Source organism: Struthio camelus, chromosome 19, assembly GCF_040807025.1.
Source record: "Struthio camelus isolate bStrCam1 chromosome 19, bStrCam1.hap1, whole genome shotgun sequence".
Taxonomy (NCBI): Eukaryota; Metazoa; Chordata; class Aves; order Struthioniformes; family Struthionidae; genus Struthio; species Struthio camelus.
In genome coordinates this window covers 1504908-1530121 of record NC_090960.1, presented here as the reverse complement: position 1 = coordinate 1530121, position 25214 = coordinate 1504908, and the positions used below count along the sequence as shown (strand labels likewise).

Below are 25214 nucleotides of genomic sequence, written 5' to 3'. Positions count from 1 at the left end.
CGGCGCGAAGAGCCGCCGCGGTTTCTTCCCCCCCCCACCACCTCCTTTTTTTTTTTTTTTTTTTTTTTAATTTTGTCCCCCCGCCCCCTCCGCAGCGCCGCTCTGCCCCGCGCCTCTCGCTGACCGGCCTCCCGACTTCCCGGAAGCGCCAGCGGAGCAGCGGAACCCGGAAGTGCCGCTGTGGCCGGTGCCGGGGCCGGCGGCGGCGGGGAGCAGCGGGCCGCGGCGGCGGCTCCGGCCATGGCGGCGGCGGCGGGCGGCTGAGGCGGCGGCTCCGCGCCCGAGGGGGACCCCTTCCCTGCTGCTCGGCCGCGCCCGGGGGCCGCCCCTCGCCCCGGGGCACCCCCGCGGCGGGCCATGGCGGCGGCGGCGGCGGCGGCGGGCTCCAACTGGGGCCTCATCATGAACGTGGTGAACAGCATCGTGGGGGTGAGCGTGCTCACCGTGCCCTTCTGCTTCCGCCAGGTGAGACCCGGCAAGGCCGGGGCAGGGACCGGGACCGGGGGCCGGGAGAGCTTCCCCCCCCCCCCCAACCCCACCCCGGTGCCCCTTCAGGCCGTTTGGGCTCCTCCCTGCCCCGAGGGCCCGGCTGCCCGGCCTCGGGTGAGCTGGGGCGGGGGGCACCGAGCAGGCAAGGCTGCCTGCGTTCGCCGGAGGCGAGCGGCGGTCCCCTGTCGCGCGCTGTCTGAAAGCCGGCGGTGGCATGCCGGTGGGTGAAAGAAGCGCTGGAGGTGGAGATGGGGTGGCTCTCCCGCCAGACTGCCCCTTCTTCTTTGTAATAAGGTGGCCGAAGTAAACCTTCGTGCCCTCCTCGTAAGTTGAGGAGGGGGAAAAACCTGAAGAACTTGCCCTTTGGAGGGCTCTGCAGCGTGTTCAGCTGGCTGGCGTGGAAGCGTCTGCAAACCAGCTGTTGAGCTCTCGCGCTAAGAGGTGAGCCGCGACTTTGCCTATCTAGGAGTTACCGTGACCCCGGGAGCCGCACAAAATTCGAATGCGACAGAGCAAGTGGGAGCTGAGATTAAGATCTGCGATCGCTTGTGCCTTTTTGAAGTCATTTGTTTAAAAAACACCCAATGATTAACATCTTGTTCTGCAAAGGGGTAAATCAGCATGGCAGAACAATGCTAGGAAGTTTGGTAGTGAACTTGGTAATTTGTTTAAACCACCAGTTCCTAAAAAAAGAAGTTGAACGGAGTTTGAACCTCAGAACGAAGAATGTTCTCTTTGCTTTACGTGAACCTGTTGAGAGTTGCTGAGGACGCTGGGGGATGCCCTGATACCGACTGCGCCAGGGCACGGGCGGAGCGAGCTGTGGAAGTCCTGCTCCACGAACGGCTCCCGATGTACTCTTCCAGGCTTAACTAGCATGACTGAGTGTTGTGAGAGACAGGTGGCTGCTGTGTGTCTGCCTTGGACTGCAAAAAGAGGAAAATTGAACTCATGCGTCACATTTTTCCTGGCTGCAGCGAACTCGAGGGAACTCCCTTAACAGGCGAAAGCGTGGCTGAAAATATGTGAGGGAGTCTAAAGGTGATAAGGGACAGCAATAAGATTGTGTGAAATGATTTCCCATCTTGTGCTTGTCTTTTCTTTCTCCCTCTGTTTCTTTCCTTTTCAGTGTGGCATTGTCCTGGGAGCTCTGCTGTTGATTTTCTGTTCTTGGATGACTCATCAATCCTGCATGTTCCTGGTGAAATCGGCCAATCTCAGCAAGCGCAGAACCTACCCTGGCCTTGGTGAGAATGTTCAGCTCTGAGGGTTTTTTTTAAAACTGCGGTTTTACTTTGACCTCTTAATTTACAACTTTCATACTGATATTGTTGGAATATAAAATGGTTTCTTGATGTAGTTTTCAGTTTGTGTTTTGTTCCTCTGTCAGTCTCTTCCCCGGCTCCGTGGCCCCAGGGGAATATGAGGATTTAATTCTGCTCTTGACAGTGAAGTTAATAGGCACAGAATTGTTTTGACTCTGCAGGGCAGGGGAGGAGATGCAGTGCTGACTGATCAAAACCCAAGTTTTTCAGGAGCTGGCGTAGTGGGTGTCTGGTGTAAATTATTGGTCTCAGCACGAAAGCCACGCGCTTCCCCACCCAGTGTGCTGCCGAGGACATTGGGTTCTGCCAGGAGAGAGCCTGGCATGGAGCTTGGGCTGCCTGGATCTGAGCTATATGTGCATTTATGGCAGAGCAGGGGGAGCGGAGAGGAAACGGCGTGCAAGATTCCAAGTGGCCAAGAAAATAAAAACATCTGCAAGATTCATGTGTGGGTTTTTGGCAGGGTCTGCCAGCCCTCTTCCTCAGAGTTCGTCTCCCTTGCGCTGGCGCCAGCGTTGGTCTCTGTTTATGACCTTTCATCTGATTCTGACTGACTTGGGGGGCAGGAGAGGACAGCTGGGTTTGAGTCGTCTCGATTGGCATGTGAAACGAAGGGCTGCCAATCAGAAAAGTATCCTCTTACGAGGATTCTCTTGCTTCTTTTGGGGAGTAGAGGGTTGGCTGGCATCGCTGTTGGTAAAAGACATAGCGAAATGTATGGCTCGCTTGGTGACTGTGCTGTTGACAGATGGATCTCCTCAGTACTCAGAGTGCCCAAGGTACTGTTACTGAGCTGCACAGTTTAGCTTCTGGCAAAATATATCTGCCAGAAACTGAAAAGATTAAAAAGTTGTGTGGTCTCAAAGGCTGTGCCTGATACTGGAAGGAAAGCTCAATTAGCATGGAGCCCTCAGGTAGCATCTGACTTGGCCCAGCCACTCCCATACCAGCTGCTTGGATTGCCTCTCCCTGCCTCCTTACAACAAGTCTTTGTGTGCTGCTTCCCCTTTGCCGAAGTACAGAGAGTCCCCTTCACCTTGGAGCATCTCCCAGGAAGAAGGGCTCCTCCGCACTCTCTGAAGCCAAGGGGCTCGAATACACAGAGGGCCAGTAATGCTTCTAAACTTCCTGGCATACAAACGCTGGCACTGAAAGAAATGCATCCCCTTCCTCCCTCCCTTTGCCCTGGGAGAGGTGCCACCGGGAGCAGCCAGAGGAGGGACAGCGCTGAGAGGAAAGGCAGCGCTCCTACAATGCATCCTAATGCATCAAGGTTGAGCAGCTCCACACAGACAGCCTTTGTCACCGTGTGCTTGTGCTCTGGTACATCTGCGAGAGATCCTGGCAGCCCCTGCAGCTGATTCTGTGGGAGGCTTTGGCAGCGCTGAAAGATGTAAGAAAGTTTTGCAAATTAACTTCAGTCAGCCAGTCTCTTCCGGAGGAACATTGAGAGCAGTCGTTACAACTACAAAAGAGCCAGAATCGTAGCAGGATAATATCTAGCCCAGACATCATCTCTCTGCAGCACCCTATGCATAAAGGGATTGGTTATTAAAAATATTTTACCCTTCAACACCTTTCAGCTGCACTGTGTGGAAAGGAAGGGTCTTGGACAGATGTGTGAACAGGCGGGGAAATGGGTGCGATTCTGAGATGGAATTTAACCAGGAGATGAGTTAATTCCCCCCCCCCCCCTTACAGCTGCTGAAAGTGGCCTGGGCCTTTGCAGACTATTTGTGTTCGGTACTGACCCTGTCAGCAGTATGCTACACCCCCCTGGGGAAGCAGTTTGGCTCAGCTTCCTGCAGAGAAAAGAGCTGAAACACAGGTTGCCTGTTGTAGTAACCACGTTTGGTTTAAAAGGGCATCTCTAATTACTGAGCCGATTCAGCTCTACCCAGCTTGTTAGGCATCTAGAAATCCCGTTCCAAAGACGTTTGACTGTACAATATATTTTATAGCCATCGTCTCCTTCCTCCTTGAGAAGATAAAGGATCCAATTTTTCTAGTGTCCCCAGATGGGGACATCTGGCATAATGTTTGAAGGTTTGTTCTCATTAGAACATCATTTCAGAATAGCCAAGGAGACTGATTGTTTCTCAGAATCTCAAGCCTAGACTATAGCCGGCAGCTGTAGTTATTATCTGGAGATACCCACATTTCTATGTGATGTAAAAACGGAGCTCATAGGAACAATGCAATAGCAATAGTCCTTCTGGAGATTGCTTCATTAATGAACCAGTCTCCAGGAGGGATATTTTTCCTCTTGCTGGTTCCTCTTTCTTTCATACCTAGCCCTTTGATACCGGCTATCTGACTGAACCACTCAAGGGCTATTTCCTTTTTCTGTTATTGCTGAAAGTTCCCAAACAAGATGAGAGCTGGAGACTGAAGTGGTGCAGCCTCTCTTCACACTCGGGCAGTGTGTGTGGTTGCGACAGCGTTCCACCCTGTCTGTCACCAAGCCATTGTATGTTTTCAGCGCTACCCCACGTAACAGTTCCATTTTGTTCTGCTGGGGGTCTCTTACCATGCTTTTTTCTCATTCTATGGGGGAACCTCCTGTTTCCTTAATTTCTAGCTTTAGTAGAGTCCACAGAAATCAGTATTTGTAAGTTAATATTTAAAATAATGGAAGATACTTCCAGAAGAGAATGCAGTTTGTTTCCTGGCTGCCTCCGGTAATGTGTACCGTACCTTGCGAGAACATGAAGGGGGGGGAATCCAGGGTGGTGTTTGTTTTTGTGTTGGTCCTCTGCATTTAACACTGGCAGAATCAGTGTGGTCTGTATTTGGAACTGGAGGTCTTAATTCCCATTCTCCCCAGCAAGATGGATCTAAAAATACAAGCAGAGTTTTCTTGGCATTTTCTTTTTGTGAAAAAAAACCCCGATGATTTAAAGACTACTGATCATTTTCTGCTACAAGCTACAACCAAAGTATGGAAAAAAAATGTCTCTTGGCAGCAACCCTTTGGTGTGGGTTGTGAGTACTGGGTATTCTGGGTATGGAATTGAACATTCTGGGCACCATCTCAGATCTCCCATCCAGCAACATCAGGCAGTTCAGTTATAGTGGGAAGATAAAAATAAAAATGAGAGCTTGATTGAAATTTTGCACTGCAGTAACTTTTTGCCACACAACATCTTATACATGCATATTTTCTCTTCTGCGCTGACTTTCTTTTAATGGTTACCATGTGTGACTGCTACTTCACACTACTTTTTTTTTTTTTTAAATGAAGTAGAAAAAAAAGAACCTGCTTTGTATCTTTCCCTCATCTTTGTTCTCGTCTTATGTGGCTTTCAATTTGTGGAGGGCATGTCTGAAAAAGAAAATGGGAGGGTGGGGAAGGGAATCCAGCCCCAAAATACAACACCAGTGGGTTCCCGCTGAATTGCCGTTGTCGCTATTATTATTTAATTTCTGACTGATGTCTGTGCCACGTTCTGGACCTTTCTTTCACTGACTGTAATTTTTTTTTTCTTTTATGCCAGCATTTCACGCCTATGGAAAAGCAGGAAAAATGTTGGTGGAAACAAGGTAATATGCTACTTTTTAAAGTTTGAGTAGTTTGGTTTTCTTTAATGAAAGACACTGGTCTGTAGCCTCTTGTGGCCTTGCTGTGCTCTGATTTCTTACGCTCCTCTCTTCTCTGGTCCCAAGAGCCTTCCTTGCTACTTGGACTTTGAACAAAGAAAGGGAGTGAGATCGCCCAAGTGTAGCTTGCATGTTTTGCCTTCAGCACATCCCACTCATTTCTAAGTGGAGGCAGGAGTGCTTTCTACATAGTGGGAGCACAGAAGTCAGGGAATAAACTCGGATCTCTTACTCTGCTGTGTGCACTCTGAGATCGTGGGTACGTAATCTGTGGCCTCTTTCCAGAGGTGAAATGCCTGCCAAGATTGCCGTGAGTTAGTGGGAGAGGGTGTGTTCAGTACCTCTGATCCACCCGTTAGCTTCTCTGGTTTTGCATGCTCCTCACAGGGGGTCTTGCCTTGCTCTGTAAGACGCTAGGCTGTAGGAAATGCCTTGTGGGGAGGCATCCAAACTCTGTTTCAAGATAGGAGGTTTCTAGCCAGACTCTTGTTCCTCAGACAACCCCAATGCAAGTAGAAAAGCCCTAGCAGGTCTCGTTCAGCAGCCTGCTTGGCGATGGGGCACCATTGCAGCTCTGCTTTTTCCAGCAGAGATTCTGTGGTGGAGGCTTCTCGAGCCCTGGCCGGTGAGTGGTGGGTGCTGGCGCGCTCGCTGTTCCCAGCTGCAAACTGCTGCAGAACGCCAAAAATACACAGAATATTTCTCAACTGTTACTTGTCCATGCAAGCAATTGCTGTAATTGCCACAGGGATGTTATATAATTGGAAATGGGAGGGAAAGTGGTCCATGCAGTCATGAATGGGAGGAGAAGCAGTTCATAAAACAGTCTTTTTATTGACGTGTGGTTCGTTTTGTGGAAAGAAGTTTGAGAGCTGATTTGGTATTGAGACTTTGATGGTAGACCCTCACTGCTGGAGGTGGGGCTAAGAGACTTCTGGCTGATTCTCTTTGATGTTTTTCTGAGGGGAAAAAAGGAGTTCTTGCCATCTCTAAGGTCTGTTTCTTCTGTGTCTCCAAACAGCAGTTAAACTACATCTCTAGCAAAGGTGTTACATGTGGATGTGAGGTGGATGGCACTTCCTTGGCTTTTATTTGTTAGGATTGAGTGCAGAACTGGAGGCCTTCCTTTCGTAAGCCGGAGAATAAAAGCGTGGTCCTCCGCTGTAGCCGAGTAGGGCTCTGTTCTGATGCACAGCCCGCTCCTACGGCTGCGAGACAGGCTCGCAGCCCCAGTGTATCCCTGTAAACAGAGAACCTTCTTCATTACTGGCTGCCAAACACGTTTTCAGCGTGGACGCTCAGTGTGGGTTCCCCAAAACTTGGGGCTCGTCTTCGCCATGACGTGCCAGAAAGTTGTGTTGAATTAGAGGGTAGATGTGCTTGCTCAGAAGCAAGGCCGGCTGAGGCTGCTTTACTTCTGAACGCAAGCGAGCAAGTGACAGCACAAAGTTTTAAGTCACTTTAAACGTACCCTATTAGCTGTTTCAGTTTAACTTTTTTGAATGTTCCTAGGTGAATCCTAGGGATATTGCAATAGGATTCTAGGTGATCTCCAGATGTTCCAGCTGAGTGTGCAGCGTAGCCCTTGCGATCTTATCTGTGATAAAACTTTGTTTTAATTTGCCAGTGACTGTAGCAGTGGGGGCTCTAGTGCAGACATGAGGTCTGTCCCTCCCAGCGTCTGAACTGCAGCCGCCCCCCGAGCGGGGTATGTAGTGCTATTCTTACTGCCAACGTGCAGCCAGCATTGGGATTCCCGTAACCACAGCCTTATTTATGGCAGTTACAGGCAATGTCTCGAGATGTCTCTAAAGTAGTTTTGGCGTTAACAAAGCCTTGTCTTGTAGTGAGAGCTACAGACTATGAATCTGCTGGAAATGTGGCTGTCATCACACACCTGCCCAGGAGCAAAAGCTGCACTCCAGAGTCCCTGCTTCATCTTCCTAATTTCTGTGTGTTTTTGTTGTTTTTGCAGCATGATTGGGCTGATGTTAGGAACTTGCATTGCTTTCTATGTTGTGATTGGTGATTTGGGGTCCAACTTCTTTGCTCGGCTGCTTGGATTTCAGGTAAATGAATCCTCACTGTATTACATCAATGCAGACAGAGTTATCCAAATTCTTCCAGTAAGTATATTGAGCTGTGCATGCTTCAGCTACAGCAAAGAGTGTCCTACCTTTATAGTGTGTTCAGGAAGCCACGAGGTGATGTGGGATCATCTCATAGTAAGCATTAATGGCATATACCTTGTGAACAGAGCATTTTGCTCTATAAACTCCTGGAAGTCCAGGCTTGTGGGGAACAATCAGATGTGTAAAACCTCCAGTAAGGCTCTTCCAACAAAGGAATTCTTTTTACATTGGTCTCTGTTAATTCTAGAACGGCTTCCTGAAGGAGATAGTACTTCCTGTCTTAATTCGTGCCCATAAAGGGTAGTAGCAGACAGTTCCTCTGTCTGAGCTCTTATTCCCTTGCAGCACTCTAGTTCAAGAGGGGTTTTTTTGGTCCCTTCCCCCTTGATGTTTTGGTGGCCAAAGTTATTGTGCACCTGCTTCTGCTTTAACATAAAATATGCTCTTTGATGACCCCAGTGGTGGCTGAAGATGTGCTGTGGCAGGAGGCTCTCTGAGGTGCTCCTTGTAGGTAGGAGACTCTTGCTATTCTTCCCGGAGAGCTGAGAGCAGGAGCACAAGCAGCAGCACTTGGAGCCGGGGTAAGGGCAGCGCAGGGAAGCAAAATGGACATGCGGAAGGATTTTGGCGGGACTGTTATCTGCTCTGCCTGATGCTGCTAAGCTCTGATTAAGGGACTGTGAAGTTAAAAAGATGCGTTGTGGCTGCAGCCAAATTAGGTATTAAATATTTCCAAGCATTTCAGAGTGTTCTGCTATAATAAATACCAGTGTGAGTTTTTGATTAATTTTCTGGATCAGAATTTTCAAGACTTCCATCTCTGGTTTCCAAAGTAAGTTCAGTTTTCATTTAACTGCGTGAAAATACTCACATAGCTTGTTTTGGATTAGCATTTAAACACTTCCCCCCCCCAATTCTTCCACTTCAGAACGGACCTGTCACGCACTGTGTAGAGCAACAGTGGCACCCAGTGACTGTATAGGCTAATCACAGACCTAGCCAAAGAAATGGCAAGCTTTCAGTATCAATTCTTTCTTTAAATATGTGTGGAAACAGAATTTTACATTCCAAATCTGTCCTGGTTTTACATGCTTTTTCATTCCGGAAGATTAACCGCATCAATGGGAGTTGTTTTGCTAATTCTGTCAGATATTTTAAGTGTGCTCCCCGCCCGAGTTCTTTATGCAGGTCCCTTTTCCAGGTGTCTGGCAGCTTCCGGATAGTCCTGCTCTTTGCTGTCTCCCTGTGCATTGTTCTTCCGTTGAGCCTCCAGAGGAACATGATGGCTTCCATACAGTCATTCAGTGCCATGGCTCTGATCTTTTACACTGTGTTCATGTTTGTGGTGAGTGTTGATGCTGGGAATACTCTTCTGTTTATTGGGCTAGCACACATGTGCACTGGCTTATACTGTGTGGACAGCCTGCAGGTGCAGGACTCAAGTTTAAAATGCTCTTCCTGGTAAATAGTGCTGATAGTGCATAATGACTAATCTAGGTGCCCATCCACTTGAGCTCATGAAGGTAAGAATATACAGACTGTAGAAACTGGACAGCGGGTCTGTCCACTGCTACAAATTCTACAAATCATGGTAACCAAATCAAATTGTGGCTTACGCTGCTTGTTGGTGTCTTATATGGTTTAGGGCTCAGAACTAGGGGAAAAGTACCTGGAAGCAGAGTGACTTTTATCTCCCCCTGCTCTTTTTTTTTTTTTTTTTTTTTTTTCCCTTCTCTCTTTAAAAGCCTCAGTGCTTCTGATCTTTATGGGAGGAGATGATTCTTGTAAGAACACATGGTTTGTGCTTTGCATGGCCTTTCAGGCAGTGAGCAGTTTTATTTCTCAGAAACCAGCACTTTTGTTTCTCATGCACTGAAAGCTTCATAAACTCTCAGATCTGGTGCATAGGATATATTTTTAAGAAGAGTTTTGCTTTACTGAGATAGATGGATTCTTGACCGTTTAGATTAAACAAGATAAGCTGAGGGATATCCAAAGCTTTCTCTATTTGGCTTGGCCAACACTCATTGTATAGCACCGTTTTCTGAGAGGTGGAGACTTTTACTTGCCTTTTAATGACTTCAGTTTTCACCTCTTGGATGCTTGTACAGATTAGTCTTGGAGTCCCAGTCCTGTCTCCCCCGGACTTTGGGCCTAGGAGAGTGGAGACAAAAGGAAGAAGAAGGGGGAGCGGAAATTCTCTCTCCTTACCTTTGTTTATTTTGGTAGTAGGTTATACTGGGTCACACTTCTGAGCTTTCCTCTGCAACGAGGCTGGAAACTGTAAATGAGTGTATCTTACAAAACCACTGTGTTCCAGGAGCTGTGCCTTTAAGAAAACCACAACATTTCACGAGAGTTGGCTGCACTAAAACATAATCTCTAGGGATTAGAAAACCCCCATTCAGGCGATATTATAAACAGGCATTCAGACATATTTACCTTCTGTTTCCTGTGCAACCCAATGCCTGCCAGTTTCCCTGTCAATGGCGAAAGAGCTCTCCTAGCCCCATCTGGGTGCCTTGCTTTCACAAAGTTTATCCTTGTATTCAGTCCACTGATGTAGTTAAATGGTTCTGGAGTAGCAGTGTGCAGGTGGAGTCCTTTTTTAGGAACCTTTGTCTCTCTCCATTGAACAGGATTCTCCAAGGTGAACGTTGCTTCCCATTTGGTTTTAAAAACCGATTTTAAAAAGTGCAAAAAAAAAAAAAATTGCTGAGAACAATAATCTTCACAGTTAAATGTGTCAGGGGAAATTGTTCCACCCTGGTGAGTGCTATGATGTCTGATGGCATCAGACAAGGGGGAGTGCCATATATCTTTTAAAATACACCCTAGGATCCTTGGTGGCAAGGGACCTATTGAGATTGCTGGGAGCTTTATTAAAGTGTGTGGGTGTGTGTGGGTGGGGTGGGGAGTTGGGGAGTTGGACTAATAGAGATCAGGCTGTGATATGCAGTGTAAGCTGTTCCTCGCAGACCTGCCTCACATTGCCTTTTATCCCGGCACCGGTGCTTTTGCTTGCCGTGAGGTTGTTTTGAGTTGAATCTAACCCCTTTTATTTTTCTCGTCTACAGATTGTACTATCCTCTTTCAAGCATGGCCTCTTCAGTGGGCAGTGGCTGCAGCGAGTTAGCTACACTCGTTGGGAGGGCATTTTTCGCTGCATCCCCATCTTTGGCATGTCTTTTGCCTGTCAGTCGTAAGTACCTGCCATTATCGCTTCTGGCAGTTGTGGCGTGCAGTGAGTTTTTGTGAGGGCAGAGGGTCGCGAGGATCTGCGTGGGACAGATACCATCTGGTTTTCTATTTTATTTTAATCAAAATATTTTACAGCCCGCTGAAGTACAGCCTCAATACAGTCTCATTCAGTTGTGACCCTTTTGTTACCTAGATGGAGGAGGGAGTTATATTTCACTTGGGAGTTGTTGTACTGGAGCGACATAAGATCATTTGGGCCAAACAGATCCTTAGCGTAACGCACATTGCTTCTGGTACAGCTGCACAAGTGATGAATTTCTCCCATTGCTTGAAGGGAATGATTTAGTACCAGGAAAGGCAGCGGGGCTGTGTTGCTCCTAATGGCCGCAAGGCCCCCTGCAGGGTAACGTACATGCGGCCGCAGCTTAGCTGAGAATACTCAGAAGAAGATTGCGAAGTTGTTGACTTTGGATAGGTGTTTGCATGCTTCCGGTTACCTGCTTTTAACAAGGGCTTCCTTTGGCGCGTGGTAGAACGTGATGGCAGAGCAGGCTATTTCCATGTTTCTAGCAGCATTACCTTCTCCACCAAAATGGCAAGTGAGTGATACGTGCCTGGCCAGAATAGTAACAGGCTTTAAATAGAACCGTAAATCCAAATATGGACACGGAAAAGACCGTCCTTGTTTGGAAGGCTGGCAGAGTCGGGCTTTCCCCCCTGTAGTTCTAGCAAACGGGTAGCATGCCAACAGTAAATGAATGTGACAGATAAAATTTGTTCAGACTGCTGTGTTTACACCCACACGCAAGATCCAAATAATCATTTTCCACTTATCGGCTCTCTTGGCAGCTTGGTTCCTACCCGAACGCACTCCAGTCTTGCTGTTTAATGTCTCCATTACAATTGGTGAAGGGAGTTATATTCTCTTACAGCTTTACCTTGTTAACATTTTAGAGTTTTTAAATTCCAAAATTTGCCTTTTTCTTTTGGTAGCCATACAGTACCCAGCACAATTTTGCTGGGAGTTGGAAATGCAGGGAAATCACTTGGCCTGGACCAGTGCGCACGTACCTAAATACAGACTCCATTACAGCACTTACGTGGCAAGCCAAACCTAAATCTGTGCATTTTTTCGCAAGCATCTGAGCAATATGCTGTCCCCAGCTCAGGCAATCTTTACAAGCATATTATTCTCAGCTAGGAAGACTTAATTTTGCTGACCTGTGAATCACCTTTTAAAAAATAAGTAATTCTGACATAAAACAAAAATCCTTTTCCTTCAGCATGTAGATGCAGCATACAGCGAGGACAAATAAATGCACTATTTTTCTCCTAGCTTGAAAATCTGATCCTGCTTTAGTTATGAGTTCAATACCCTTCACTCTTTGAAAGCTATCCTGTTGTTGCTGAACTTGCAAAATAGGTCGCTCCTCTACCCTTATGTAGCATGGACACTTGCTGTGGAGCTGAGAACTGGGACTGTGGGGACTGAAGGGTTACCTTTGTCACAGCCTTCCTTTGCGTCCTTGGTCAAGTCACTGAACCCTCTGAGTAAAGTGAAGTGCGTAGGGCTTTCCAGGCTACTTTCTGGGGTTGGTTATTCTGGTGTAAGTGGATGCAACGCTGCTGGATTCACAGCAATAACAAAAGTCAGAATGCTGTTCATTGCCTCTGTGAATATCATTTCCCTGTGGGCTGAGGAAAGTCGATGTGTTCAGAGAAACACTGTGCAAGGTGGTCATTACAACGAATGTGAACAACTGGATGTTCTGAGATAGCTCTGGCCAGCTGTGTAGCAAGGCTATTTTTTCTAATTCTAGTCTTGGCACTTGTGCTGACTTGTCTACTTCCCTATTCAGGAATAGGGGGATGATTTAAATATCTGCTTTGCATGCTCTTTGAGGTGCTGTTATTAGAATACATACAGTGTAACAGATAACATGTGACACATTCATCGGGGAAAGATCCCTGATCCTTTGCTGGCCTTCAGCACGGTCCTTTCGCTTAAAAATAAACCCCGAGCACGTCAGGACATGCTGCCTGTTCTGTCTGCTTGTCCCCTTGCTCTGCCTTGAGAGCTTTTGACGGTCAGGAGGGCCCAGCGGCACATTGTCAGAGTCCGAGGGACTCTGCCGATCCTACAAACCCAAGTCGACTAAATGGGTGCTGTTACGTGATCGCAGGAGGCCTGGGTGCAGCTGGACTTCATGTGGCACTTTTCCCCATGTCACCGGATTGCTGTTGCTCCTGCAAAAACGTAAACCTGGCCTTATCGGCTGTGTCATTCCATGCGCTGCGGGGCCTTGCTGACCTCTCTTGTTTCGCCTCTTTCTTCTCCTCCCTGGGCCTGTATGTTTGGCTGGCCTCCCCCTCCTCGTCAGTTAATCTAGCAGAGGTCGCTGTATGGAGGGCACGGAGGAAGCTGAAATTGAGACTCCTTGGGAAGCTGCTCTCTTCGGTCCTTGCCAGTAAATGGCTGTCGCAGTGCTGCATTCACAGGCCCTGCATGTATCTCATTGGTTACTTTAAGCTGATGCTCAGCTTCCTTTGTGCAGAACCGTTTGACGTTAAGGGATTAAGGGTTAAGGATTTTTTCTGCGTGGCCTCAGCTTGACACACTTTCTGTTAATGGCTTTTTGCCCACTGGAGCTGGGGATACCCCCTTCCCTGCTAACTGGATGCTCTCCCGCCCCCCCCCCCCCACCCTCTCCTCTTGAGAGTTACTTCAGTAACATGAAGCCAGGATGTGGCCACTTGAATTAAAGTAACAAGAGGTTAATGAGTTGCTAAAATATGCACCTGATGTCAAAAAGTGCATTCCACATGCTTTCCAAGTCTGTAAATACCCCAAATCCTGTGTAATTGGCGCTCCCAGCTTTCTATGAACCGAGCTCTTGCAGCAGCACTGAAATATGACAGGCGCTGCATTTAGTTTTGTTTGTTTAACTTTTCTTTTAGACAGTGTGATGCTCTAACCCTCTTCCTGCTTTTACTCTGTAAACACTGCGTTGCTTTAATTATCAGCACAGAGAGCTCCAAGAACAATAATCTCCAATGTGCTGCCTGGCCTGGTGCCACTGGTGTTTCAGTGGAACAAATGGTCATTCATTTTGCAACACTTTTGAACCAAAATGTTTACATCACACGTTTAGCTCCACGTGGTGGGGTGGGGAGAGCAGGAATATTTTTGCAACACTTAAAGTTATGAGTGTTCTGAAATCTCTTGGCATTAGCAATATAAATTGTGGAATAGCAGCGAGTGTTTATGCGCTATAGGGGGAAGGTGTCAGGGATTCTTTGCTGCTGGGCTGAGGCAGGGAATGTGCTTGAGTTGGATTTTGCTCTCTCTGTGGAACGTTTGCTCAAATAATTTACCTTTTTCTACAGTCAGGTCTTGCCTACCTATGATAGCTTGGACGAGCCGTCTGTTAAAATCATGAGCTCTATATTTGCTTCTTCCCTAAATGTGGTCACCACCTTTTATATTACGGTAAGAAACTTTTCCCTTCTCTTTCCTCGCCCCTCCAGAGCATGACTTCTGGCAATAGGGATGATAATTTATCTTTGGATGGGGCTGGTTTCTAATTATCTGTATTTGTTCTGAAAGGTAAGTCATTTTGCTGAAAGCAAAATGAAGTGGGAGGTGATGTACCGAACAGTGCAGGAGGCATTTGGAGAATCCAGATTTTCAGCATTGCACGCCTCGGTGGGTGGAGACAGTGGAGACCCAGCTGTCTTTCCATACACATCAGCCTGGAGTCTGCCTTCCAGGGCCTGACCTGGCACTGGAGGTGCTGTGAAGAATTTAGGAGGGCTGCTTTTTGGCCTGTTGCAATTGGAAAGATGTGAAGGAAGTTATGCATCATAAAGTACCAGTAAATAAAACTGAGTTAATAATTCCTGGGAAGAGCCTGCCCCTGTGAGCTAGGCTGCTGCGGGTAATTGTTACAGCTCCTCCTTCATTGGAGGAGTCAGGTCTGTGGGCCTGGCAGGCAGCACAGTATCACTGCTTAATGTCACGGGCAGTGACAGCTTTCCCTTGCTGCAGTGTCCCCCTTGAAAGCCCCTTATGTTTTGCAAGAACCTTTCCTCCGTTTTTAGGAGGGACCCACTGTTCTTTAACTGCCTGTCTCAGTTTTTGGAAGTGTTGCAGCTATGGACTCTGGAAAGTCTCTGTGGAGTTTGCCCCATGCTCCCTTCTTGGCTGGCGTGTATGAATGTACCTTGGAAACAAATCCCATCTGCTCACTTCTCCTCCTGTCGGACAGGTGGGGTTCTTTGGCTACGTGAGTTACACCGAAGCCATTGCTGGGAACGTCCTAATGAACTTCCCTTCCAACCTTGTGACGGAGATGATTCGAGTGGGATTCATGATGTCGGTAGCTGTGGGGTTTCCGATGATGATTCTCCCCTGCAGACAGGCGCTGAACACTCTTCTCTTTGAGCAGCAGGTAAGATCGTATTGTGTGGTGAGGAGCACTGGGCTGCCTTGGTGGGCACCTTTGAAACTTGCTTTTTGAAGGGCTATTGTGACTATTTGGCTTCAGCTGTTGACTGATGACTTGGGTTACAAATGTGCCTTGGCACTGTGAGACTCCATTGACAGCAGCATATTTCTGGCTCGTGGTTGGTACTTGCTATTCAGAGGGATGAGCCCTCAACTCACAGTGAAATTGTAAGTGTCTGGTGTGTGGTAACGGTGCAGCAGGAGGCCCATGGCAGTCTGTAAATCCTGCTCTGCAGAATGGTTAGTCTGTGGTACTTTGAGGTTCTTGTCCTCTCTGCAGAGGAATTTCGTGGGCAGGAGTGCTAGGGTTGCGAGTCTGAAGCTGCTATTGCTCTGCTACACCCCAAGTCATGTGGCTGCTACTTCCCTGCTCTGCTGGTAATTTAGGCTCTCACGTAGAAGTGTTACACAGTTCGATGCTGAGATGGCTCTCCCTTTTGGAAGGAGAGAGAAATGTGTTTTTAGAAACAGAGGCGCCTCCTTATTTCCTGCTGCTCCGGCTGGCATCCTTTTGCTGGCCAGCTCGATCTTGCTTTGCATTTAGCTCAAGCTTCTGTTCCTGGCCTCAGAGCCCAGCACCAGAATCATTTCTTCTCACTTCTGTGCGTGCTTGCTCATTTCTGCTCTTTTATTATTATTCTAATCCTTGCACCTTCCTCAATAGTTCCCTGAACAGCCTTCTATTCAGGTTCAGATGTCCCCTGCCTCCAGTGCCTCCCCTGGCTGTCCAGTGCCGATCTGGTGCAGAAACATGCCTTGGAATACACCCCTCTCCCACACGTTCACCTTTCCCAGGGTCAGATCTTCAGACAGCCTTTGTGACTATAGTTGGTCTGTCTGATTTAGACTGTAAGTCCCTTGTGGCAGTAGCGTGTTCTCCTCTGTGTATTGTACAGCAGTAAGCATGCCGATGGTATTCAGTAAATAACAGTAAGAGATTGTGGGAATGTTCTGAGGCCTTTGTGTATCCGCATAAATAGAAACCTCTTAGGGCAGGAAATAAAACTCAAGCAATTTATAGCTCTAAATCCTGCCACTTCTGCCTGTGAGAAGCCCCCAGCTCTTTTCTCACGTTGTGAGGGTCTGGAGATGGGGAAAGACTATTGGTGAAAGCCAGCGGGTGAGAGGAGCAAGCACTGGCAACGCTTGGGAAGTCCTCAGTTCTCGCCTGGGCTCTGCTCCTTGCTCTTTGGGTTCTGAACATGCCACTTTGCTTTCGGTTCCTATCTGTGCAGGCAGGAGAGTGGGGAACTGATGGTTCTCCAGGGCGTGTGGATGCACTGTGTCCTGTGCTTTCTGCACCTCCTGCCAGGGGAATGCTGGGGCAGGACAGGAAACGGAGGGCATCTGGAAAGCCTCCACTCTCAGTTGCTCCCAGGTAGGGCCGTTCATCCTCTCTGAAGTCTGGCTAGGGTGTCTTCTGTAAAGTCAGAGGAGTCGATGTACTTGTACTGTAACCTTGTGGGAACGGTGGGTATTAGGGAATGCCTTGCTGTAGCAAACACAGAGCTCTCCCCTCTGTGACCATCCTTCCTCCTGCCTTCTCTGCTATGCCTTTTTCTCATGCCCTCGGCCTTGAGGTTGTTCGGAGAGGCTGAGCGGCAGCAGCTCTGGCAGAGGGATTTGACTACAGCTGTACAGTTCATGTTTGGGGCAGGATGGAAAACAGCAGCTTTGGCTTTGTGCCCCCTCTTTGGTTCAAGCTGCAGTTGCATATTAAAGCTGCTCAACCACATCTAGCTGCCCTCCTAAGCGTTCACCTCTGGAGACCACGGTGTTCAGGTGAACCTGCCACTGTTCAAAGTCCCTCTTGGCCTCTTTGGCCCCACCAGTGGAGGCTGCTGGGGTAATTGCTTTTGAACTGGGCAGGTGCAAAGCAGGGGCTAAACTCATTCTCTTCCCCTCCCACCCTTTCTCTTCTAGCAAAAAGATGGTACCTTTGCTGCTGGGGGTTACATGCCCCCCCTTCGTTTTAAAGCCCTCACGCTGGCTGTTGTGTTTGGAACCATGGTGGGAGGCATCATGATCCCAAATGGTGAGTGAGGTGTTGGGGGGCAAGGACTGGTTGCTTAGTTACTTTCTGTGGTTACTCTTATGTTCTGCGTTCTCTTTTCCATCCCACACCAGATCTGATATTTGCAGTGGTAGCTCAACATTTGAAGCTTTTTCTCCAAAACTCCTAGAGCTTCCACTTAGCTCTGGCACTGTCTGAATGCACGGTGCTGTGTACAGTGTGTGGTAATGAGCAGGACCCCGATCCCTTAGGGTAGAGGGAGGTCTTTGCTGAGGAAAAGCCTCTCAGTGCCGTGCAGCAGCATGAAGTTGCTACCAGCTGCTTGAACGCAGCGCAGGTTGCAGTGGCTGGCCCTGCCTTGGGTAGGGATCGCCCATCCCGCTGGGCTCGCGTTGCGCTCTCCTTGGGGACGCAGGCACAGTCTAAGTGTTGCTGCTTCTGGCTGCCCCGAAGGAGGACCGTGCTGACTTCTTGTTCTTCTTTGCCAGTGGAAACTGTCCTGGGCCTAACAGGTGCTACGATGGGAAGCCTCATCTGTTTTATCTGTCCAGCTCTTATTTACAAGAAGATCCACAAGAATGCCCTTTGCTCACAGGTCAGTGCTCATGCTACTTGACATCCCCCTAAGCTCTCGGCGGAGCCTGGGAACCTGGTTAATTTGGCTGCAGCAGGGAAACTGCTCAGCAGCTCTTCCAACCTTTCCCCTTCCAGTCTGCCCCATTACAGGTGGGAGTTGTGTTGATCGGCCGCTCTGAGCAGCGTTGCTCATGAGCACGCAGGTAGCAGAAGAGGAGGTGCTGGCTCAGTGCATGGCCTGCCCTGTGCTAGAACACCACCTCGCATCCCTCCAGCTGCAAGTGAAGCTTTCATTTAATGCATAAAACGCCGCTTCCAGCCCCCTGTCGGGTAGACTTCAGTTCTGTATCCACAGAATGAGAAATCCAGGCAGCATATAAAACCTTAACGGGCCTTACATTTCAACCTGTCTGGGCTGGGTAAAATAAACAAGGTTTCTCAGCGATGCGGTTCTTGCTGCTGACCCTCAGCTTTCTGGTTTCAACCAAAATAACAATAAAAAGGAACACACACATAGAGGTGTTGCTTCAGGAATTGATTTTTTAAAAATTGGGGTCGTTCAGAGGCTATTAGCAATTCAGCTTTTCCTCTTGCTCCAGTTTGAATTGGCCTCCTCAGGGACTGAAACCAAGTGTCTCTTTGCTAAGCTTGATCTTTCTGTTTTTGCAAATACTGTGTTTTTATGGAGCTGAAATTAACATGTTTTGTTATTTTCTAACAATAACTTAATCCAGGGCCTTTTAGCAGGCCTCTGTTCCAGCATTGCCAGTCACGACAGCACTGGTCTGGGAATAAGTTTTTTGGCAAACTGCAGAATCAGCAGGGAGAGCGCAAGACATTTTTGTGGGCCCTATTGAACTAATGGCTTTTTCTATGTTTAATGACTTGTGGGTTTGCAAATGTACATGAAGTTTTTAAGCAGGGTGTATTTTTTTTTTTCTTTGCCCATGCTTTCTCTGACACAAGGAAATAGTTCAACTTCCCAGCTTTCACTCTGAATTCTGACACTTTGGTCCTAACTTCTTTGACTGAAACCCTAAGCAGGAGTCTGAATGCCAGCCTGGATTTTTCAGGGAAACAAAGAGCACTTTCAAGAATTGCTTTCTATTCCGGCTGAGCCAGAACGTTGCTCTGCAGTGCCTTGAAACTGCACTTAAGATATGCTGAGCTCTTAGACTGGCTGCCTAGAGGCAACTGTCAGCTGCCCGCAGTTGAACACTGGGGCCCTCACAATGCATGACCTGAAATGCTGGTCACAAGACTGGCGAGGAAGATGTTTGTCCTGCAGAAATCCCCACCAAGGATAAGGGCTTATCTAAAGCATCAGCCCCCAGGTTACCCTGGCATTTCAAGGGGCTGGTAGCAAGCTGTCCAGCCTTCTCGTGAATGATCCATCGCCTGTCAAGTTTGCATACTTGCTTTGACTGATGCTCTGAAGCATTGCAGCAAGGGCACACCTGTCTTCAGAAATGCACTAGGCTGCAGAACGCCTCCCTGCCTCCACTCTGGAAACTGGATTCTGGGCCCAGCCTCTCCTTGCTCCCCCGGGTCTTCTGGAAAGACTCATTTATTCTTTCCCTGAAGCTCTGTCTTTGGTCTCCTCCTTCTTTCCTGCTTTCTTTGATCAGGTACTCTACTCCATCAAAATATGCTCCTGTGAAAAGTGGCAGTCATGGGGAAGAAGGGGCCAGCTCTGGGCATAGCTGTTCTTCCCCGCTTCTGCGTCTAAACAGTATATGTGTATGTTCTCTCTCCCTACCTCCATCATCCTTAAACTTGTTACCAAAGCAACAGGCCTTCTCAACTTCAGCTCTTATAAATTTTCAACTCCAGCCTGCCTAAGTTGTCTTGACTCTTCCAGTAGTTTTTCTTCATGTGTGCTGCTGCTGCTGAGAGCTGGCTGCTTTACTAAGCCACCTCTGGCTTCGAGCAAAGCCCAGTGGTGGGTAGCTTATGGGGCTGGCAAAATAGGAAGTTTGGTTTCACAGAGTTGGAAAGATGGCGCAAGCTTAGGTTAAAAAATAGGGGAGTCGCATTACAAGTAGCGAAGAGGATTCCAAGGGGAGAGGGATATGGGCAGTCCCAGATGTTTGCTGGCCAGCGGAGAGCGCTGGATTCTGCCAGTGAGCTGTTAATTATTACAGCCGCTGGTCAGTCAACGGCTGGCAGCCAGCCAGGGGCTGGGAATTGCCGCTTGGATTAGGCTGGGGGGGTGGCTTAGTTGAAAGGCTTGGTATGTTGGAAAGACGATCAGGTAACAGAGCAAGTAGGGGAAGTTAAAAAGCTTAAATTCAGGCATGCAGAGCTGTGAATGAATTGGGGGGGGAAAAGGTCCCCTTTTTTGTGGTTAGCGTCTCAAGCATGTCCCTGTAAAGGTGCAGGTCCGCATCCTGCTGCCCTCTGGGAGCCTTGAGTGGGGGGGACAGAGTGCGGTTTGGCAGAGCGCTGCTGAAGGTCGCGTTAAGGTCTGTAAACAGAGTGTTTAACTTCTAACAGGAAGGTGTTGGCTTCCCAGTGTTGACACAAGCTTGTCTGAGAGGCCCCTCCTAGGGAGGCCGGGAGTTGCTGTTGTCCCAGTTGGGGAAGAGGAGCCACAGAGAGGCTGCTCAAGGTCAGGAAATGACCCCTCTCGTGGTGCTCGTGTAGGAATGGAAAGAGCGATCCCCTCTGCCCTCTCCTCCTCAGGCAGCGGCCAGCACACCTTCACTGCCTACAAGTTTTCACTTGCCACAGTTCTTAAAGCATAGCATCTCTGTCAAAGCGCAGCAGAGAAACCCAGGGGTGACCAGGGTTCTTGCATTCCTTCGTGATTACTCTGTCCCACCAAACTGCTTGGTGTCCAAAACAACACAGTTCAGAGGATGTCGTCACTCTAGACAAATGCAGTTTTTGATTCCTGCTGATGGCTCAGGCGTGGCTAGAGGGGATAGCCTGAGCTAATGACACTTCTGTACAAAGTTCAAGTTATCTTTTGGGAGGAAGGATGACTGAGGGAGAGCAACCAGCGGAGGAAACGGACGTGTAAACTTCCGTTTCTGAATTCCTGCCTGTGCTCGGAGCGCTTCTCTTGGGAGACAGGCCTCTTGCATTGCTGACCTGCACGTTGGAAGAGGCTGCAGCCAGGGGTGTTTGCGCATACGCCTGTGATGTCCACATTAAGAGGTGCCTCTGGAGAAGGCGCTCTCTGCTCTCAGTGTGTTGGCTGTTCAGAGGTATGGGGGAGACTCTTCCTGTTTAGGCAGCTTCGTTGCAGTCTGCCTGGCTCAGCAAACACTGCGCAGTTCAAGACGTTGCAGAATGGAGGACAAAAAAGCTCTTTTGAGGTTCCCTGCTAGGATGGGGACCCAATGCAGCCCTGAGCTGTGCTCCTGACAGGCCTTGCCGATGCCAGCAGGAGTCTTCCAATATAGTGAGTTGACTTTCAGCATGAATATGGCCTTTGCTTTCACGTTGCTGCCTTGTGTGTGTGAAGGCATCCACCCAGGGATCTCTCTCTCTGCTGCCCTGCTGGAGCAGCCCCTCTGCAACCCAGCAGCGATGTAGGAGTAGATGAAATTCCTGTATTCTTGCTGAACTGCTGTCACTGAGACCTTGTCTCACAACACTGCAGTAAGTTGAAGAAGGGCGTTAAGTGGCTATGTGCATATATATATATAAAATATATATATTTTAATTTCAGTGAGGTCATTTCTGCTCCCTGGGCTAGCTGACTGCAGGCCTCAGTCTCTTAATGGCCCCCACCTACAAATGTGGGGCCTTTAATAATGATAAAAAATAGTAATTAAAAATCAACCCTTTCAGGGCATCCTGACTTGAAACTGTTCTGATGAATCGGTTAAGAACAAAACAAAAACAAAACCCTCTGGAAAAGTTTGGGAGAGCGTGGCTCATGGATGAAGGCAAGAGGCAGCTTTAAGGCAGCGGTGCCAAACCTGCTGTCGCTACTAGAGACCAGACACTGCCTTGATTTGGTGTGACCGTTGCAAGCAGGCCCTAACTGCTTGTAACTGCTCCACGGTGTTACCCCTCCTTTTGCTCTGGGTTCTCTACTCTTCAGCGGCGTTGCTTGGGGGTAGGTGCTTCCTCTGCCTGGGTTCGGTTTCTTGAGCCACCTAGTCCTTGCAGCCTGCATTCCTGTTCCTTTGATTGCTGGAGATTAGCCTTGGTAGCCCCTCGAGTACAAACTGCCTGTTTTTGCATGTTGTAAATATCTCTGTGGAATTCGGCCAAATCGTGGACCTCTTTATTCCAGTCTGCAGTCGCTCCGGGGTAAGTGAGGATGGGGCGTGTTGATGGGGTGGAGCTGAAGGTTAGGGAAGACTGTTGGTTCACGGACAGCCCAGCCTGTCTCTGAACGCTGTGTGTGTGCTTACCCACCGCTCTGAGAAGCTCACAGATGAACTCCAAATGTTAAACAATCAGAGGGGTTTTGAATCCAAGGCATTCAGTTATGTGGTTCCCCACTAAGAATTAGGTAAGAAACAACGAAAATCCTTTTAAAACACTTCATATTTTCAGCTGTTTCCTACAGTTCCCTTTTCTCCCACGTGGCTCCTTCTTCCTGCGACACCAGAGTAGATTCTCTTTGTGGAAATGCTCTTCCTCTCTGCTGTTGCTTCTGGAAGACGCTAGCACAGCCTTCTAGTCACAAAATGCATTTCTGCTGGGACTTCAGATTGTATGAGGAAAGGAAGCGGACAAGCTCCAAGCTGAGGGCAGAAGTGGCAAAGACCTGCTGACTCTGCTTTTGGCCTGAGCAGGATGGCAGGATATCTGCTCTTTGTGCACCCACACAGCAAGGCAGGGACCAGCTTTTACTTTTGTTTCCTTTACAACATCTCTAAGATCTGGCCTCTGCTCCCTGACCATGCTGCTAGTCTTGTCCAGAGCCGCTTTGCATCCCGCCAACGTTTTCCTTCTGAGGGCGTCTTCCTGTCTGCAGAGGTATGCTGAGAATGGGGTCTCCTGGGCCCGTGGCTCTGACCACGCTGACCTGTGTTTCTGGGCGTCTTTCTCTCTCAGCACAATGGAAGAGGGAGAGCAAAACGTTAGCTTTGGGGATGCCAACATTTAAACCTTCCCAGTCAGTTTCAGTGCTCCCCTTGGTTTCCCGTCTTTCCCTTCCTGCAGCCCACGGCAGCCTCCGGTTATGGGAACGGTCCCCAGCAGCCATTCCTGTTTTTTCCTCACACCGAGTTGCACCCTTTTGTTGCGTTTTGTGTTAATTGTGGCTTCCGTGTTGCAGGATAAGGATTCTGGAGGAAAAGGGGAGAGCGTGTAGTCCCACGGGACACGGTCCTCTCACGAGCTCCTGGTAATCACAACCCGAGTCAGAATTGCTGTGTGCTCCCGGGGTACTGTAGCTCTCTCCAAAAGGGGCAGGCAGCTTGTTGGTTGATTTTTACTGGGCAGTAACAAGATCATACACCGAAGTAGTAGGTTTCTTTTGCAGATAGAGACTTTTATATGATTGACTTGTGAAGCATGCATAGCAAGTTGTTCTTGTTAGGCATGTGGTGAAAAAAGCAGTGTGCTCCCCCCGGCGAGCCTGCAGTCAGCACGCACACAGCAGGGGTGGAGATGGAAATTGGCAAAAAGCAAGAGAGAAGACGCAGCAGTGTGGTCGCACCGGGTGGCTGCTGGTTGCAAATAAAGAGAAGATGCAGTTTGCAGCGCTGCCTTGGAGTCTTTGCTCCCATATGCAGAGCAGCAGAACTGAGCCAGATCCTTAACACTGCAGAGCAGAATGTACTTAAAGGAAAAGAAATTCCTGCATAATAAACACCGGTTTGCAGGAAACTTTTAATTCATCAGCATTGCAGAGGCGTTTTGTTTTGCATGTGATTGTTCCTCTTGCTTTCATGGTCTTGTGCACCTTTGTGAGGAGGGGTTTGTGGCGAGACCTGAGTTTCTAGTGGAGGGTGCATTTTGCCCGCTACCTTTAGCGCAGACTATTGCAGAGTTTCTCCTGCCAGTCATGCATAGCACTGTAGACTCATTGACATGCAGACCAGGTTCCATGAGAAGCCCTTACCGTGACAATTGCCATGATTAACTAGGTAAAAATAATATATTGGAGTTTAATTAAATCTTACCAGTCAGTGTTGTCAGCCAGCAAGCCATCCACTCAGCTCTTTGAACTGGTACCGCTTTCATTTGAAGCAGGAGACAGGCTTTTGGCAGCTCTGCTGCACGAACAGGCGAACGTTCCTATGTCCATATTGCTGTTGCGCATCTTCTTGCTTGTCCTTCTTGCGTTATCTCATGCATTGCCAGCACTCCCAGAGATCTTTTTTTTTAATCAAAGGTGTAGAGTTTCTTATTCTTATGGCTCATGTGGAATTAGACCCTGTGATTTCTATCTTTTCACAGTGATAAAATTAGCTGTAGAAATTTGCCTTTTGGTGGTGGTGTTCTCCTTTCTGAGTTAGAGAACTTCAGAGAGTTCGTCCCTTCTCAGGATCCAGATTCTAGCTTGCTTTTTTTTTCTTCTGTTTGGTCTCCGCTCTCTGGAAATCAGCGAGTTGCTTCTTATCAGCTTCTTGAGCACTAGCCACCAGGACTTTGTGAAGGTCTTATTCTTGTTCTCAAAAATAAGAATTTTTAAACAATTCACTAGAAACGTGTCTAGGTTGTAAACAGGTCCGTCTGCTGTTCTCAGCCAGATCTGATTTCCTGGTGTTCTAATGTAGCTGCTGAAAATACCAGGGAATGAGTCTCTGCAGCTGGACTCTCGTCCACCAGATGCATTTTACTGTTCTTATACCTTGCCCACTTGCTTCTGAGCCCTTCTGATACAGGAGTCGTCTTTTCAACAGCTTCCAGCATCTGAAACTATCACTTGCTTGTATCTACATCCAAATACAAACCTCAGCCAAAAGCTACTGTTCTTTCCTTTTTGCTTCTTAAAATTCTCTCCTCTTCTCTCACTTATTGACATCTGTGATTGCACTGGGCTTTGAATTGTTTGGAGATACTGTTTGCATGAAGAATGTTATATAGCGCAGTCCCACTTGTTTTACTGTGTTAACTGAAGCTCTGACACACTGTGCAGATTATACTGTGGATTGGCCTGGGAATACTGGTTATTAGTACGTACACCACCTTGTCTGCAACGGAGGACACCCCTGTGAAGGCAGAAGCAGTGGGCTTGGAGCACCTTGAAGCGGAGGAGACCAGGATTGACCAAGATTCTGTCAAAATCCCAGGTATGTGTGTGCCTGAGTCGTGTCTACCGGCCCTTCTCCCCAGCTCCATCTCTGGGGAAAACAACCCTGTGGTGGAAGCAGAGTTGTTTCCAGGCATCTCTGTGCATCTTTAGAGCATCCTAGAAACTTTTTCCAAGAAAAGGTGCAGTTTTGCCTTCTGGA

General features: G+C 48.3%; 1 protein-coding gene across 5 annotated transcripts in view; it reads left to right on the top strand.

The window, feature by feature from the left end:
* The first annotated feature begins 305 nt into the window (after window positions 1–305).
* SLC38A10 (solute carrier family 38 member 10) overlaps window positions 306–25214 on the top strand; it is a 40458-nt gene continuing 15549 nt past the window's right edge. For 2 of the 5 annotated variants that reach the window (XM_068913229.1, XM_068913228.1), the window contains exons 1-11: window positions 306–465; window positions 1619–1736; window positions 5312–5357; window positions 7390–7483; window positions 8748–8891; window positions 10624–10748; window positions 14135–14237; window positions 15016–15198; window positions 17178–17289; window positions 17757–17863; window positions 24899–25052. In XM_068913229.1, coding sequence (XP_068769330.1) covers window positions 358–465; window positions 1619–1736; window positions 5312–5357; window positions 7390–7483; window positions 8748–8891; window positions 10624–10748; window positions 14135–14237; window positions 15016–15198; window positions 17178–17289; window positions 17757–17863; window positions 24899–25052 — 1294 coding nt within the window. In that variant the 5' untranslated portion in view covers window positions 306–357. Of the gene's footprint in view, window positions 466–652; window positions 931–1618; window positions 1737–5311; window positions 5358–7389; window positions 7484–8747; window positions 8892–10623; window positions 10749–14134; window positions 14238–15015; window positions 15199–17177; window positions 17290–17756; window positions 17864–24898; window positions 25053–25214 lie in introns of those variants that run through there. The other 3 variants (XM_068913231.1, XM_068913230.1, XM_009680582.2) reach the window with 2 other exon arrangements.